At 39.5% G+C, this 18,174-nt stretch overlaps 1 protein-coding gene across 1 annotated transcript in view; it reads left to right on the forward strand.

The window, feature by feature from the left end:
* The first annotated feature begins 7,554 nt into the window (after positions 1-7,554).
* The window catches only part of MTDH (metadherin), a 43,013-nt gene continuing 32,393 nt past the window's right edge, over positions 7,555-18,174 (forward strand). Inside the window, exon 1 of the mRNA XM_019614371.2 lies at positions 7,555-7,878. Coding sequence (XP_019469916.1) covers positions 7,555-7,878 — 324 coding nt within the window. The remainder of the gene's footprint in view (positions 7,879-18,174) is intronic.

The raw sequence follows: 18,174 nt of genomic DNA on the forward strand, positions 1-18,174 counted from the left end.
TGATGAGCCTCTGCATCAGGCCATCAGGCTATGCAGAAACCTTCAGCACTTTGGGACTGATGATGGTTCTCCAACCTCTTACCCTACAAACAAACTACTTCTCACCAACACCTTTCTCCTAGACAATCTGGCAGGATCAGAAAGGATTTCCCAGCAGCAGTGTCAGGGATCTTCTGCTGTGACAGGAATGCACAGCCTTGCTGGGATGTGTGGAGATGAAAGCCACCTCCATGAAGGCTCAGGACCTTCCGACTGACGTTTGGGTTCACCAAACAAGCATTTCCACACTATGATTAATTGTGTTGTCTCATCAGTGAAGTAATGGTGCTGTTGTACTTCTGGCTCAGGGTTCTTCTGAAGGACTTCTCTCTCCTTTGTGAGGGTGCTAGGAGAACTCATTGTTGTAAGCTCTTGCAGAAAGTGATGGGAGCACTTGGCCCCTAGCAGGAGCATGGGTCCATTTGCCTACATCTTCAGTCATATATATACACAGCTATAGAAACCTATGAAGCTTGTAGCAGGCCCTACAGAAATTCAGCTAGGGCTGTCCCTGCCCTAAGAGACTTACAGTCTAATCTGGGAGAAGACCAAATGGAAAAGGAGAAAGAAAAACATTAAATAATAACAGCAAATGTTTATATAGCTGCTTGCACAACACAGTAACTATAAGGAGCTACAGTCTTAAAGATTCAAACAAAATTAAATATTAAGAAGAAGCACTTTGTAATTGCACAGAGAATCCAGGGAAGATTCTAAGAAACCAAGATGGTAACACTGTAGACACAGACCTTCAAAGTTTTCAGGTGCCTATCTCCCATGGGAGCTACCAATGGAAGGGAATGTGGTTATCTGACGATTGCAGTGCTTTGCAGAACGGCTGAGAAACTCAAGCCCACCTCTGTGCAAACATGGGTACTGCAACAAGAGTGCTCTTTCTCCCACTATATGCGACTGGATTCAGACTGCATTTCTCATACTTTGTGCTAAATCACAGCAGGGCTCAGATTGCCCTTTCCCTGCCACTCCTTGCTCCTGTGTATACTCAATTTGGGAAATACTATACATACTAAACTACCAGCAATGCAGAGATAGAGAAACTTTGTGCTTAGGAGATCCCATGCCTAAATCAAAAGTCCAGGACACAACCAATTTCCAAGTTACTTTTAAAAATCAGATAGTGTAAGTAAATTTATGTAAAGTAATGCTGATTGTAATCCCACAGAGTAGAACCGCCAGCAGTGCTAAATCAGATTTAAATCTCAGTAGTTCCTCTTTCTTACCACTGTTTTCCTGCTCTATTCTTTCATGCCTCAGTCTATATAGATGAATAGAGGAGGAATGATTAATATGTTACATATAGCACTATTTATGCCACATCAGGTTTATATGTTTTCATTCTAGAAGAAAGAAAAACCACCTCCACTAAGATCAAGATTCTAAGGAGAGGGTTGTTGTTTTACTTTATACATGAAAACATTTATGTTTCAGACAGCCAATACCTACAGCAATGAAGAGGGAAGAAGGGAAGATAAGAAGGGCTCAGGCATTTATCTATTTCCCCTCCTTTGTCTTTCTCTCCTTCCAGACACACAAAAAGCAAGGAGCACTTAACAATTAGCTCTTAATAAACCAGACCAAAACCCAAACAAACCACCTGATCTTTATCAGAGCAATGACACAGCAACACAGTGTGTACAGAAGAATGAAGAAAATATTTTGCAAGTATACTGGCTCCTGAGAAGGTATTTTATGACAGATTGTCATTTGCTGCCAATTCTTAACAAAAATCATATTGCACAAGAAATTGTGTGATGCAAAAAGACCAACAATGCATTCTATGCCACCTGAGTCCCCCATCTGACTGCACAAATAACCTAGAATAGAAATACTGTTTGTCTTCTTGTCCATCTTTGAAGTCTAACAGTTCAATGTTACATACTGATGGTAGGCATAACTAAACACTTCATGTCATATTTCACACTGGCCTGAAAGTAGGACTTTGAAAAGTGTGAAATGTTATCCTGGAGATATTAATCCCTGCTAGCTACAAATCAGGAGAAAACAGGACTTGCTCATGGCTTCAATTCTTTGGCATATATCTCATAGGGAATACCTTTATTTCCAAAGCAAACAGTTATTCTGATTAAATTGCCTTCAACATAAAAAGCTGCTGTGTCATTTAAGTTTATGCTGGATACTCAATGGAAAAGTCCTTCACAGTTGCTTTGTGGTTATTTTTGGTGGATGAAATGGTTCAACATTAAGAAGTGGAACTTCTACCGACATAGTAGTAACAACAATAGTAACAATATAAATAAAACATTGTCTGCTATTATCTAGTTTTGCCAAGAAATTTCTTATCAGAATTAGGAATTTCCAGATCTGTTTATTTCTACGTGTTCATGGCGTACTTCAATATTTATGGTATGCATCAGTGTAACATTTCTGTTCAAGGATGATGATACCGCCTAGGAATTACCTCTATCCTTTTAGAAGCTGTTCATTCTCTATGGGTGTCCTGAACACAAGATCAGAAACATCAATGAAGAAAATTTAAAATAAAAGACTGGAACGAAATGGCCTCCTAGATGACTATGCAACAATATCCAGATAGTAAACAAACAAACAAACAAGCAAATAAATAAAAATCCAACCCTAAATCAAAAAAATCATGATACTGTTACAGTTTTCTTAGCATACTATGCCTAGGACACCAAGCAAGAATAGTTCTGGTTTTCTCAGCTGAATGTCTCCCGAATCAAAATCTAGATGTACAGAAAGGAAATTGGATACAATTCTTATAGAAGATAGGCTTTTATTCAACAGCTCAGATATGGAAAAGAATTCAGAGTATACAAGAGAGGTCATATAATTTTGACTGAGATATCTAGCTATCTCCTGCTATTTCTTTTGCCCTGCCTTTCTCCAGCTGGGAGATTTTTCTTAAGCAATGGACAAGAAATAATACAATGAAACATGCTATTGAAATTAGAGTTCTCTGTCAGCTTCTAACACCATGAGGTGAACTTCATTGTAACTCCTCTGACATTCCGGACTTAAATAAGGGAGAGAGGGAATTAATGAGTACAGTAGGAAGAATGGCAGTAAAAATAGACTCACTTTCAAGATTTACTGTAAAGCACATCAGGGTTTGAAATTTGCTATATATTAGTCAGGCTTGTGTGAGTTGCCCCCATTAAAAAACACCCAATTGAATTCTAGTCTGAAAGAATTCAGATCTTTATTTACATTATCAGTAGCAATTCATGTGATTCAGTAACAGGAAATGTTTGTATTCAAATGCCATAAACACACCCTACTAAGAAAAGTTTGTTTTCAACGACTAGATCTTTGCTTCATGTAAGTATGTAAGAAATCATAAAGAGAAACACATCTGTGAATTCTGTGCTACATAAAAACATAAGTATGCCAAACTTTAACTATGCTTTAATCGAGATCGTTTTGAAACGCATGTACATTGAAGATTTAGCTCCTGTTTTATCGGTCCCAGAGCTGACATCCTGAGCAGGGTGTCGGGGTTACATTGGATGAGCAGTATCTGCCATCTGCTGGATGGACGCTTGCTAGCACTGATGAGGCTGGTATGATTTGGTCAGGTGGCCAAACACAGGAAAACTGAACTGATAGGATTCTGGAAGAATCTGAGAAAGTGAAACTTAATGTGACATAATGAGACTTTCATATGTTATTCACCAGAGGGGAAATGAGTCACAGAGTAATCCGATGGAAGAGGACTGGAGATTTGGTTTAAGCCCTGACCATTTGTCTGTACAGGATCCCACACTGTTCTCATTTTAGCTCATAAACCCCACTAAAAACATGTTTGTGTTCATAGCATTTTGACTGAACAATCCTCTTCTATCCACTCTGCAAGTGTTTGCCAGAAACAGTGTTAATAGCATACAGCAATACTGCACAGTCAAAGAGAAAAAGGCCTCAGTCTTCTCCTCTTTTTTTTTTTTCAAATGTAAGTAAAAAAGTATGTAAGTTAAACTTGGTGACAAAACATTCTAAAAGGGAAACAAACCCAATGTTCCTGTAATGTTATTAATAATACAGATGGCTGCTGTTACACACATATATGTTGCATACAGATTGACTTTTGCAGTAAATTTCTCTGAGATTTTCACAGAGAACCGTTATTTGACTGTGGTTCATAATGCATTTGAAACTATTCCAGTTAGAATTCATATGTCCATGATGCAAATGAATGGAGAGAAATGTTAGAATCAATGCTGCCTTTGCTGGCCTTGGGTGAGCAGTGGTAAGCAGCCTGGTTAGTACAAGTGGATTGAAATTGGGCTGCTTGGACTCCTACCTCACACTTTCCAAACCATGGCCCTGCTATCTGTTGTATATACTTTTACCACGTATTAAATGTTCAGGCTGGAATTTTCCATGCTGGATATTTGCCTCAGGACACACTTCTGGAAAACTTCAGTGTAAAGCTTTCAGCTGTTTCTGAAAACACAAATGAGAAGAAGAAAAAATGCATTGTCTTGATTGCATTAAACATTTTTTGTAGGCTTTTCTCTAAATAGCTGTAGTGCACTCATCCTTTGGTACAGGGACATCCTTTTTGCAAGCTGGGTGGCCTGTTTATTGGAGATTAACTTCTTGCTACCCTCACAAAATTTGACCAAAATTTGGCCACACTATAAAATTTGGAGCCTGTGCATAACATATGTTTTCAGTAGAAGTCTCAGCTTTGAATTAAACTCTCCAGGACTCCATCCACTTGACAGGGTCCAGCCTCTCAGTGTACACAACTTCCCCACGTTTCTGGCTCTGAGCTTTGTTGTTGTTGGACAAAGTCTGGGCATGGGATCTGAAAGAAAGGATGTACTGTCAGCAGCTACAACACTGGGTCTTGTTGGTGATGGGAGAGAGAAAAGGGGAGCTGCTCAGGGCAGGAATGCCGTGGTATGGGTTGCATGGCATAGCATAGCACGGTAGCATAAGAAAGGAAATTTAGAAGAGATTGCCAAAGTGCTGTGAGCAGTGAGATGGGACTATTGGACTATTCATAGCAGGGATCTAGAGGATCTTAAGATTGAACAAATATGTTGGTAAGAAGGAGGTGAGAAAGTGAGATGGGTTTAACTAGTAATCAGATACAGTTGAAATAGTGAAGAAATGTCTCGGAAAAGACACGCAAATAAAAAGTTGAGTTTAGATAAGAATCTAAAAGAAGAAATTGAAAGTCACTGTGAATGGCAAAGCTGAGGAATAAAGACTAAATGAGGAGCTAGAAGAGATGAAACAGCGATTAATACTTTCTAGAGAAATCTGTCAGACTGTATTCCCCTCTACCACTTATTTAAAGATTCCCTAAGCAATATGGGATGTATGTCTTTGTGGATTATGTATGATGACCAGGCTGAGGGCTGGGTATCTCTAAACCACGTGAACATCATCTTTTCCACCCATTTCACTGATCTGCTCTGTTGGCACATTTACTGCTAATACAGTAAAAGAAACTTTAGTATTTGATGGCCAAGATGTGTTGTGAAGTAGTAGCTGCCATATTTCACTTCACTTAACTGTCTTTACTAGTTCCCTCAGGAAAGTTGCCCATTCTCTCTTTCCTTCACAGAATGGGATATATGAGACAGTAACTCACTACAACAACACACTGTAGAGATGCTTCTCTCTTTCTTACATGTTGTCTTAAAGATGAAACTCGAGTACTTTCATGCTTCTTCTGGTATGGAGAGCTGAAAAGCATATTAAGAATGTCAGCGCATCACGAACTATGGGCTGGAGATGCTAAGATGTGCAAGCAGATCTGTGGGCAGCTAGCAGCAAGCATCAGCAAGTGCAGATCCCACTGTATCCGTGGCCATGCATGAGTTTTCCTGAGAGATCCAATCACAGGAATTCCCCATCATTTTGCTTATCATTTTGAAGAGCACCACGTTGGTCTCAGGGGCACACTACTGATAGACAGTTTGTCATCTACTATTTTTGGATTTTCACTGTCATGGTAGGAATAGGAGTTATTACCCACTGAAGACTGTAGTGACAAAGCCAATTTCCACGAGAGCAGGTGAAAATATAAAATATGTATCAGAATAGGAGAAACTTAGTCATGTGCAAAAATACTGTGGTTTAGTGGATTTATAGCTTGTACTGACTCACTGCCTCACTGCTCCCTGAAAAAATGCTTGTAAAGTCTCTAACATCTTATAAAAATGCCTGTTTTCTAACTAGTTAAAAAAGAAAAAGGACTCAAATATTTAAAATATTTCATGTGTACTAGGGGTATAATTTCTAGAGAGCCTTACTAAAGCTTCCACAACTGATCTTCAGTCTCTTTGGCCTGGATTTAGAACAAATATGAAAGAACAGCCCACGTTATTCAGTGATAGACAAGGAAGTCTTTTAAACTAAGTGGGTGATATGTGTACTTAAAGGCTTCCATTGCTCTCTGGTGGCAAAGGTTCCCAGGCACCAAACTTTTCCTGAGTGGTCAAAAAAGTTTTTTCACTCCCCCTTCCCCACCCCGCTACATTCTAAGCTATTTTCTTTCATCTTTTTTTTCAATCTGCCCTTGCCTGTTCCTGTCGGGTTCATGTGAGTGCAAAGAGAGTTCTGTGGCGTTGCTGCCTAGTACCCAAAAATAGCAGTTCTGTGCAATAGTTGCTCTGTCTTACATGCTGCAGCTAATTAGTGTCAGGAGGAGCAAAATCAGAAAGAAAAAAAACCTGACATGTTCAAAATATTTTCCTTCTTTCTTTTATTAAGGATCAAAAATCGATTTCACTCTCCCAGGCTCGTGTCAGGAAGACATAATCCAAACTATGCAAATATACTTCAAATGCAGGGAGATGTACTTTTATTTCCCACGTACAACGTTGCTCCCTCCCCCTCTCAGCTGGCAGCACTGAGACCACGCTTAAAAAAATAGCCTTTTGAGACTCTCTTGGAACTTGCTACTGCCTCTCCGTAGCCCAGTTTCTTGGTGTTTAAGCTTCAATTCACAGGCACATGCCAACACAAAGCCCCATGTTGAGCTCAATGGGATCATTTGTGACACTTTTCTTCATGGCATGATTTCTCGGTTTTGGCAAGCTCTCTATTAAGGACTATTTAAATTCCGCGTTATCTGAGTAATTTGTCTTTAATTCCTTCCACTTGCTATCACAAGACCAAATTTCCAAAGCTGCTGAGGTGCTGAAATTGAGAGAGGAATTCAAAAGGCTCAAGGGCATGGTGACCAATTCTGAAAGAAACACCCAAGTACCCAGGTAAGAGGATTGGCTGCAGTGCACAGGGCCCCAGCTTTCTGCATGCTGTCTCTGTGACCTTGGATACCATGATCAAGGATCCTTGTTGATGAATAAAAAACTGGCTGAAGGGCTGGGCCCAGAGAGTGGTGGTGAATGGAGATAAATGCAATTGGTTACTGGTCACTAGTGGTGTTCCCCAGTAGGTCAGTACTGGGGGTTTAATATCTTTATTAAATCCCTGATTAATATCTTTCTGATGATCTGGATGTGGGAATTGAGTGCACCCTCAGTAAATTTGCAGATGGCACCAATCCAGGAGGAGGTGTCAATGTGCCTGAGGGTAGGAAGACCCTTCAGAGGATTTGGACAGACTGAGGCCAGTGGGATCAAACTCAACATCCTGCACTTTGTCCACAACACCCCCAGGCAACGCTACAGGCTTGAGATAGAGTGGCTGGTAAGCTGTGTGGAGGAAAAGGATCTGTGGGTCTTGGTTGGCACTCAGCTGAACAAGAGCCAGTGGTGTGCCCAAGTAGCCAAGAAGGTCAGCGGCATTCTGGATTGTATTAGAAATGGTGTAGCCAGCAGGACCAGGGAGGTGACCATCCCCCTGTCCTTAGCTCTGGTGAGGACGCACCTCCAGTGCTGTGTTCAGTTTTGGGCCCCTTGCTTCAAGAAAGACATCGAGGTGCTGGAGCATGTCCAGAGAAGGGCAACTAAACTGGTGGTGGATCTGGAGCACAAATCTTATGGGGAGCAGGTGAAGAAACTGGGATTGTTCAGTCCATAGAAGAGGAGGCTCAAGGAAGACATTATCACTCTCTACCAAGATATGAAAGGAGGATGTGGAGAGGTGGGGGTCAGCCTCTTCTTACAGATAACAGCAATAGGACATGAGGAAATGGCCTCAAATTGTTCCAGGGAAGGTTCAGGCTGGATACAAGAAAACATTTCTTCTCAGAAAGAATGGTCAGGCATTGAAAATGGATGTCCAGGGAGGTGATGGAGTCACCATCCCTGGAGGTGTTTAAAGAAAAGGTAGATTTAGTACAAAGAGACACGGTTTAGTGTGGTAGGTAGACACTTGGACTAGGTGATCTTAGAAGTCTTTTTCAACCTTAATGATTCTATGATTCTATAATTACATGTTCAGTACATACTGTCAGACCTCCTAGAAGGGATAGAAGATCACTAACAAGCTTTATCACAAATAAAGTAAGGTCTCTGAGGCAGGAACTGTCTTGTTGTCCTGATTGTACACGGCACATCTGAATGGGTTCCCATGAGGGTAACTTACTGCACCACACAGATAACAAGCAGGCGAAGAACTTGGACAATCCAGGGATCCCCTAAGCAGTCATATTTCTGCCCATTTCGTTCCCTTTGCACTTCTGCAGCCTTTGAAAGCATAAAAGTAGTCTGAGTTTTTCCACTGACTTCTGGCTTAGAATGTTACTTAAGGCCTGTATTACTTTCCACTGGACACCATGGTGAAAAGCTTTCCAAGTGACATGCATCATTCATCAGTGCTGGATAAAGATGTTGACGTTCTCACAGCAGACAAAATCAAATGGATGCAATCTTGGAACTCCTGCTTTCAAATGCTTTACTGCAGCATGTTAACAACCACATACAGGGCTCCCAGTTTGTGGCAAAATGACATATAACTAATTATGATACCAGATAATATAAGGCAATAAGCCATTTGTAGAGTCATCGTTACTACTAATGAAGTGTTCACTCTCCCCTATACCCCAGTGGATTGCAAGTGGCTGCTGTGGCTGAGGATAATGAAGGGAGCTCAGGGTCCAGATGAAAGGGTTGTTTTTTGTTTTGGTTTTTCTTTGTCACCCCAGATTATTTTCTGACACTGTAAGTCTGATTATTCTTGCTTCTCCAATTCTGCCCTTCTCCAGCACCACAGCATCTTCTCTTTTCTGAGAATTAAATACTCTAGTTCTCACCTTCAGAAGAAGACAGTTGCAAGAGCTCATTAGATTTCTGCAGGTTTTTTTTTTTTTTCAGGCTCACACAGACAACCCAATCAGGCTGGAAATAAGCCAAATGCTTCTTAGCAGCCAAGACAGATATGAGATCTCTAAGGAAGAGCCAAAGACAGAGTGCACCAAGTCAAATGTTCTTTCTTTATCTCAGGATGTTGTTCTTTGCTAACATATGGAGCAGACGGAGCTTCTTTTATGCTTTTCCCAGCCAGACTGATCCATTCAGGTTTTAAAACAGTTACTAAAAGCGACAATGCAGTGATGTCCCACAGTGCATCATGAACAGGACTCCAGCATACCAGACCCTATAAATAAGTGGTAAGGATACATCAAAAAAGATACTGTTTTGCCCTGAAGAATTTGCACTGCAACTCAGATAGGATAAAAGCAAGATGCAACATATACGTGCAGTAACTGGAGTAAAGGCCAACAGATGTTTTAACTATATCATATTTTAGTTCTCGTTTCTTGTTATTGTATATATTACACTGAGATATGTTTAATGAAAAAAAAAATCAGAGAATCATGGGCTATGGAATTAGTAAAGAGCAAGAGTGCAGGCATGACAGAATGGAAAACAGGGCAGAATGGAGGAGAAAAAAATGGAATAAAGGAAGGTAAGTCACAGAGTGGATAGATGAGGTTGTGGAAAGGACAGCAGAAAGAAGAGGTTCAAAGTGTTGGGGAAAACATCCACACCCAGTGAGGAGCACCAAGAATGTCATTTGTGCCCTGCTGAATAAATGAACCATCTACAGGCCTTTTAAAAAGTCTCCATTATTGTTCAAGTGCTACTGCAAGACATGCAGTATTTTAGAAGGATTTATCCCAGAGAACTTTGAGAAAAAAATGCTCACCATAAAAACAAATAGTTAAAGTGACTATCCAGACATCAGCATTAGGAATTGCATGTAACTGTTAGAGGCACTTAGGCATCTGCTTAATTGCATCACCTTGGATTTTAATAGGAGTCCCTTGTCTTGTAAAGACTTTTAAGCATCTGTTATTTCTTCTCTAATGCACACAGACTGCTGATATCCTGAGAATATTTTCTTATTATTGCTCAGTATAATTCCCCAAAGAATATCCCACACTTCATGAGAGGATTTGGGAGTATAATTTTAATGCAGGAAATAGAATGTCTATTTTAGACACAGTAAAAATGGGGCAGCAAATGTTGAATACTCTCCATGAATGACATGTAATAAAACTAAGTATCATAAAAGGTAGTCTTTAGACTAGGCGACTGAGTATTTTGTATAATTTCAAAGAGACTTAAAAATAAAATGGAAAAAAGAAGACAAGGACATGAAGAAGTTTCTTAAAGTCAGAAGCAATAGGCATTGCAGGTAGAAAGCTAGGATGCTGCTCAGAAATTTGGTGCAGTCTGCAACATCTCTGTCATATCAGTTCATTATCATGGATATGTTTTGAAAAATATCTAGAATTAAACATCTGTGACTTGTTACATTTTCCTTTTTTTTTTAATGAAGTGGTTAGGCCTATTCACCTTTTGGGAGCTATAAAATGCTTCTTAAAGCTCAGCATACAGCAAAATCAATTAATAGTGAATTGATAAAAATAGAACTAAAGGAAAATGTTCATGAATTTGAGTCAAACTGCTGACCAGCAGTTTTAACTAGAAGACTGACTGGAAAATCCATACAGGCTCAAGAAACTTATTTGCAATAAAGAAAAATATTCTTATTCAGGATTGCCAAAAGCTTTAAAGTATGAATTTTGCTTTCAAAAGAATATTTTCTCATTTTAAAAATAGTCTAAGCTAAAATGAAAACAAGACTAAGAAAAAGAGGTAGCTCTAAATGAAACAGGAAAAAAGTCATGTTTCACATTTTGGCCAATATTCATTTTTTTGTCACTTTCCCCTCTGTTCTGGTTCAATCCAAAATACCTATTAATTCCCAGTCTTCCCTTTATTTACACTGATGATTATTTACTGATTTGCAGGCTCTGGAAGTCTGTTTTCTTGGTACAAAATTTACTATTTTATCAATACCTAGAAGACTAGAGGAAATGATAGGAGGTTGGTTTTGGTTAGAAGAGATGTCTAAGGATGAATTAATTGCTGTCTTCGGCTAACTAAAAAAGAGTTGTGAAGACAAAGCCCAATGCATACCAGATATGTATATCAGAAAGACAAGAGGCAATGGCAGCAAGCTATTCACAAGAAATTCAATTGGGATACAAAGATAACATTTTCCACAAGTCTGGCCTAGTCCTGGAATCTGAAACCAGTGAACTCAAAAAATGTCCATTCTTGGAGATTTTCAAAATCTGACTGGATGAAGCCGAGCAACCTGATCAAACTTCATAATCGGTCCTGCTTTGAGCGAGGAATGGGAATAGATGGGCCCCTCCAACCTTAATTTACTGTGTAATTTTAAATACGTGTGTTTTGCATAATAGTGCTCTGGTTTAGATCAAAACCACACATGGAACACTTAAGTAATGAACATGATTCACAAAAAGCATTGGTTTGGAAGTTAATGCATGAGACCTCACAGAAATCTAGATGGCCTTTTTCATGTGCTGCTTTGGACTTCCACATTGAACTTGGCCAACGCTGAGGATGAAATTTTCAAAAGCAAACATTTCTCAGTACCTATGCTACACATTTTGGACAGATAGATAAATAAAAACACTAAATGTGAATAATTTACTCTGTGCATTCACAATCCTTAACCGTTAGTTTGCATTCATGCTTTATTTTGGACCATTGTAACTAACTTTCCAACCAGAAGAACTTGCTGTAGGGTGTAACCTGCTCTAGGCGGCCCTGTTTCAGTAGGTAGATTGGGCAGGATGATGTTTGCAGGTCCCTTCCAGTCTCAACCACTCTGTGATTCCATGAAAATGTAGGCAGTGTGCTCAGAGCAGCTTACTGCAAGCACTGCTCTGTAAGGTTTGGCTTCTCTAAGCTGTGGTCTTCACAATTCAAACATACTCATAGAGCCTTAAGACGCACAGCAAAGCATACAAGTGCACCCCGCAATTTCATTCTGCAATGCAGCTCCCATTTGGTTTTAGAGGGTTTGAGCTAAAAACAATAACAATTTCAAAAAATAGGAGTTATGTCTTAGTGTCACAGGCATGTGATATGGTACCCAAATAAAACTTGGAAGCATGATCTAGCCAGTATGGACATAAGAGATCTGGACAGCAGACTGCAGCCAGCCTTGGGGTCATTTTACTGAGCTCAACAGACAAAACCTTCTGGGCGATCTTTCAGAGAATCAGTCATCAGGGAATTTTAAATGAAGCTGAGTTTTTCAGCAAGGACTCTGAAGCAGATTTTATGATTAGGTGATTTTTTTTTTTTCTTATTTAATTTTCTACAAAGTCTAATTGGTATGGAAATTCTCACATTAAAAATAGCTAAGAATGCCAAAGCAAGTACCCAAAAGTGGGGAAATGCCAGACTTAGCACTGACAGTGCAGACTGAATCCACATATGCTCCATGTATTATTCATAGCTTCATGACTGATTGTTGTTTTTTTCTCCTCCCAAGGGACTACTCAGCTCCCTCCTGCTAGAAAAGACACTGAAAACCCATGACATGCTAGCTCAGACTAGGTTTTCTGAGTTTGCAAGAATACAGCTGCCTTCTCAGGTCTTCTCTGAGGTAATCTTAGACCACAGCTAAGATTGCTCAGGCTTCACAGAAACCTGCTATATAGGACATTGATTCAGAAACAGATCCAGATTCCTATGGGAACCCCAGCTACAGTACACTGAACTAAAATGGAGACATTTCCATTAGTGACTGTCATTTCCTTGAATGGCAGTTTCTTTGTAACATTTGGTATTTTTTAATATTCCTAGTGACTTCTCGGTCAGAATTGCAGAAACCAGCCCAAGCCTATAACATTTTTTAGGGTAGAATCCAGAGAAACAACTAAAAGAGCTTGAGCAGGTCTGAGTGCTGATGTTCCTCCTGCTTCTGTTACTGGCTGGCTCAGGTACTGATAGCACTGGAGACTCAGCAATGCAGACTGTAGAGCAATAGGGCAATTGCATGAATAGGCCTGCATGCTTTGATTCTGCAATTGCATTGCTAATAAATGAAGCACATGGTTTCAAGCCAACTCAGTTCCATCTGTATGAATAGCAACCACTTCTTGATTGAAATGCTCTATTAGGAAAACTGCCTTGCCTACAAAATGAAGCTGTGAAAACTCCCCAAGATAAATATTAGAAGACCTACTATAAGGGATATTTAATGTTCACTTGAAAAAATACAGAAAACAATTTTGTATAACCACGGACATGAGTTAATGGGCCTTTAATTCCGTGTTTTGCTTTGTGTTAATTTGAACTTTTTTTCACAGCTGGGTAGCAAGTCTTTAGATATTTATAGATATTTATTTTTTCAGTGCTTAATGCTGATAGAAATTTGAATGTGAACTGTCTGCCAAAGTGTTTTTCACCTCCCAAGACAATCATGAGCTCTATCAGTCATAACAACAATTTAGTTTTGATGGCTAAACACTATTTATGTTAAAGGTTTAATGAGAAGAGACTTATACTTCATACAGGGAATTAAGGTTATGATTTTTGTCAGAATGTTTCTATATTTGCATGATATGGTTACGCAGAAGAACATGAGCTATCATGAAAAGTAATGTAAAATTAATAAATACTTTGAAGAAGACAGTATTCCTTAGCAGTAAATTTTGATGTTAGATTCTGTGTCAGCCCTAAAAGATGAACGTGTTGATAGAAAAAATAAATGAGTTGAATTTCCAAGGTAAAAGTGGGGTATGGAATATCATCCTTTAACTGAAAGGCCTACTTACCTTAGGTGGGAAATAAATCTTTTCTGAGGTACTGCAGTAAGGAAACTGAAACTGTCTCCAGACTTACATTCACTACTGTGAGAACAGAGGTCACCCAATCACAGCCCAGATGAACAAGACCTAAGGGCACAAATATTTTTTTACATTTCATTTTACATTTTTTTCACAGCCTATACCTTCCTTCAACAGCTGCTTTCAAGACTCTCTTCAAATTGAGCTCTATGCTTTTTCTCTCAACCCTAAACCTACATGCTGGTGGAAACCCAGCCTAAAATACCCCAGCTATGGCCCAGACTTATATATCCTTATGTGAGAATTCTGTTTGCATGCCTCTTTCCCATGACATATCTTTTCCTGCCTCACTCCCTGCTTTCTCTCTTTCCAAACATAAACTCTCTCACTCTAAACTTGTGCTACAGCTGAAACTTAGCACAATGCCTCCAGGCTTTTCCCAGAGGAGCATGGTCGCAGGCATTAATTTTATCTGCACAGCACTTCTTCCCTTTGCATTCTCTTTTGAAATCCATTCCACCTAGAGCTTTGTACTTCTAACCTTAACCTAGATCTTAATCTATGTGTTGAATGAGACTTAGTCCCAAATATCCTAGCTATCGCCCAGATAAGTATGTTCTCACGTCAACCAAGGCTCAGCATAAGATCCCAGCTATGGCTTAGGTCAAAAAGATCTCAGAGAAGAACACTTCTGATATCCTCCTCTTCACCTCGACAGACCATTTCCAGACAATTACTGCTGGGAGTCTCAGCATCTCTTCTAACTCTTACCCCAAACCTAGGTATCAGCTGAGCCCAGCAACTACAGACAGAGACTATACCTTCAACGAACAATTCTTTTGATCCGTGTTGTCCTTTGCCCTTTCCAATCCCACTACAAACAGGGCTTTAAATGGTCTCCCTTCTCTCAGCTCTAAAGATGACCAGGTCCCTAACAATAAGAACTGAGACTTAGCCCAAGGTCCCTAACCATCACCCATGTGAGAAACAAAATCACTTTTTGCAGCCCCTTTCCTGGTCCACTCCAGAGATCAAGACTTCGTCTGTTCTGTCTCTAAGCTTAACTATATCCTGAGCTTTAATACCCAACATCAACTGAGATGGCCAAAGACTCCAAGTTATAGTCAACATGATCAAGAACTCAGAATAAAATTCCTATGGCAACTTTTTTCAGCTCTTAAAACTCTTAATTTTTGACCCTTAAAATTCTTAGTATGACTGTAAAGGACGTGTTGAGCATTTGTTTCAAACTCCAAGCTAGTTCCAGATGAAAAAGATCTCAAATAATTATTTTTTGCAGTGTATCCCTTACACTGTAACACCAGCACTAACCCTAACACTAGTCATCAGCTGAGTCTTCCCCAGCATGCCCAACCACAGCCCAGATGTAAAAGGCCTCAGGGAATAATGCTTCCTGTGGACTACCCCTTTCTGCCCACCCTTTCTAGCCCTATCCTAAGCACGCGTCTAGGTGTAATGACCTTACTGTTCCTAACCCAAACCTTAACCCCAGTGTTCAGCCTGGGCTGAGTCTTAGTCCAAGGCACCCAGCTCTGACCCACATGAGTAATTTCCCTGGGTAGAACTCTGTATGCAGACTGCCCAACCCTTTTATGGTTATTTATTAACATTGCCAAGGATAATGGTTGTTGGATTGGAAAACGTTTCCTTGCTTCAGGATAAAGAAATCCTTAGATTTTTCCATGTATTGGGCACTCCATAGGGTACAGTAGTTTTTCTACACACCACATCAAAGAACAGGTACTGAGATTTAAATATTTTTTGCACATCTTCTGTGAACTCCTCCATAAAACTTTTCTGCTAGTTTAAATTTTGTAATAACCATTTTCCTTTAATGCTTAGAGCCATGGAAAGGCGTTATGTAGGCAATGTCCAATAACAGTTGTGGTAAAACAAGGAACATTTACAGGCAGAAGAGAGATTACAAACAAAAAAAAAAAAAAAAAAGATTAAGTTTTATCTTTATTCTTTCTGGTTTTTTTCATTATATTCTGTCTTGTAATGTGTTGCTCAATGTTGTTTTGCTCTGATTCTTTGAAGAACGATATGAGAAATGTTTTATATTCAGCACTGCTGGAAAGAATCCTTGGGGTAGGTTCGGTCAAATCCATTAAGAAATGGATTTAAGATTAATATTAATCTGCTGTTAGTATAGAAATTGGTATGAAATAGAACTTATCCTTTAGTTTCCTTTCTTTGGTTTTCACAGTCAGAGCAGTATGTGTGTTTCCACTTTTAATATCACCAAAATTTCCTTCAAAATATTTCAGTCTGCTACAAGTTTCACGTCTACCTGCTAATGTATCACATTAGTTCAGAATAAAAAGATTGTTATCTTTAGATTATTTTGTTTCATCATACCAAGCAAACTGAAATAGGTTATGTTCACAGGGAGTCTGCTACCTGCTCTACGCCAACGTAAGACTGCACTGCTATTCACGGTGCTGCCACTCGGTGGTGCCACGGGGCCGCATTTAAAAACTTGGTCGGTCTTTATCACCTGTACTTTGAAGGCTCCCGCAGTGTTTCCCTGCCTATGTAAAGAGAAAACATACAAAATCTACGTCCTATGATTCGTGGCTTTAAAAACATTTTACCTGAGTGATGCTCTGATTTTTGGGTGGTCCTGTGTGGAGTCAGAAGCTGGAGTCAATGCTCCTTATGGGTCTCTTCCACCTTCAGATAAATTCTATGATTCGACATGATTGTTATTCTGCCAGTTCTAGTTATGTAGGGCAACATCAGAAACAAACTACTAACAGAATATGAATTTATTTGGCAAATTAAGGTGGCTGAGTTGTGCAACATTCTGTACTATAATAGCTTTCCAAAACAAGTGCATAGTCTATGCTGAAATGTAAAAGCATGGAAAGAAGCACAAAAGCAGAGAAAACAAAGTATAACGGCTTTTAACTAATATTCTAGAATATAAATGTCTATTAGTAAACTTAACTTAAACTTAAGAGCATTTTAAGAGCACTCTGCTAAAAAATAAGGGATTTAAAATTATATAAATACTTGTATATGAAAAATATACTGACTTTACAAATAAAATTATCAGCATACAAAACCAGTATGATCTATCACTCTGCTGTTTAAGCAAATTTTATTTCATTTTGTATTTCAAGTATCCTGTTACATCTTCATTGCAATATGGATAATTTTCTACCAGACTTCAAGAGACCAGTACTCTCTGTAAGCAAAGTAGCACACAGAAAAGATGGAGCATGCCATTATTTTCCAGCAGTGCCCACTGCAGAAGGCCAAGCAGTAGTTCTCATGAAGCCAACCATGCCAGGGTTCACATCCATAATCCTGCAATACAGATCAGTGTCTATCTAACTAATAATTTTCACAGAATCGTAGAATGGTTTGAGTTGGAAGGGACTTTTAAGATCATTTAGTTCCAACTTCCTGCTATAGGCAGGGACACTCCAGACCTGGTTGCTCACAGCCCCATCCAGCCTGGCCTTGAATACTTCCAGGAAGGGGCATCCACAGCCTCACTGGGGCAACCTGTTCCAATGTCTCACCACCCTCACAGTAAAGAATTTTTTCCTAGTATCTAGTCTAAATCTACCCTCTTTCAGTTTTTTTCAGTTTTCCCCTCATCCTGTCACTACCTGCCCTTATAAAAAGTCCCTCCCAGCTTTCCTGTAGGACCCTTCAGTTACTGGAAAGCTGCAATAAGGCCTCCTCAGACCCTTCTCTTCTCCAGGCTGAAGAGCCCCAGCTTTCCCAGCCTGTCCTCATCGGGGAGGTGCTCTGTCCCGTGCAGGAACCTTGGACACTGTGAGACCAGATTTCTGAAAAAAAGGACACACATTGGAGGACATGTTTTTTAAAGTCCACCTTTAATGTGCATGGGGAAACGAATCTGGAGATTTCCTTCCAACACAAAAACCTCCCATTGCCTTTCATTCAGCTGTACTTACATAAAGCTCAACATTTAATTCCATCTATTAAGCCAGCTGTGGGAGATGAGCTCTAAGGAAACATGGCTCTTAGAAAACATCTTTGTTGTCATATTACCTTGCTGAAATATTTCAAAATAACATCTTTTTTTT

This window comes from Meleagris gallopavo, chromosome 3 (genome assembly GCF_000146605.3).
Source record: "Meleagris gallopavo isolate NT-WF06-2002-E0010 breed Aviagen turkey brand Nicholas breeding stock chromosome 3, Turkey_5.1, whole genome shotgun sequence".
Lineage (NCBI taxonomy): Eukaryota > Metazoa > Chordata > Aves > Galliformes > Phasianidae > Meleagris > Meleagris gallopavo.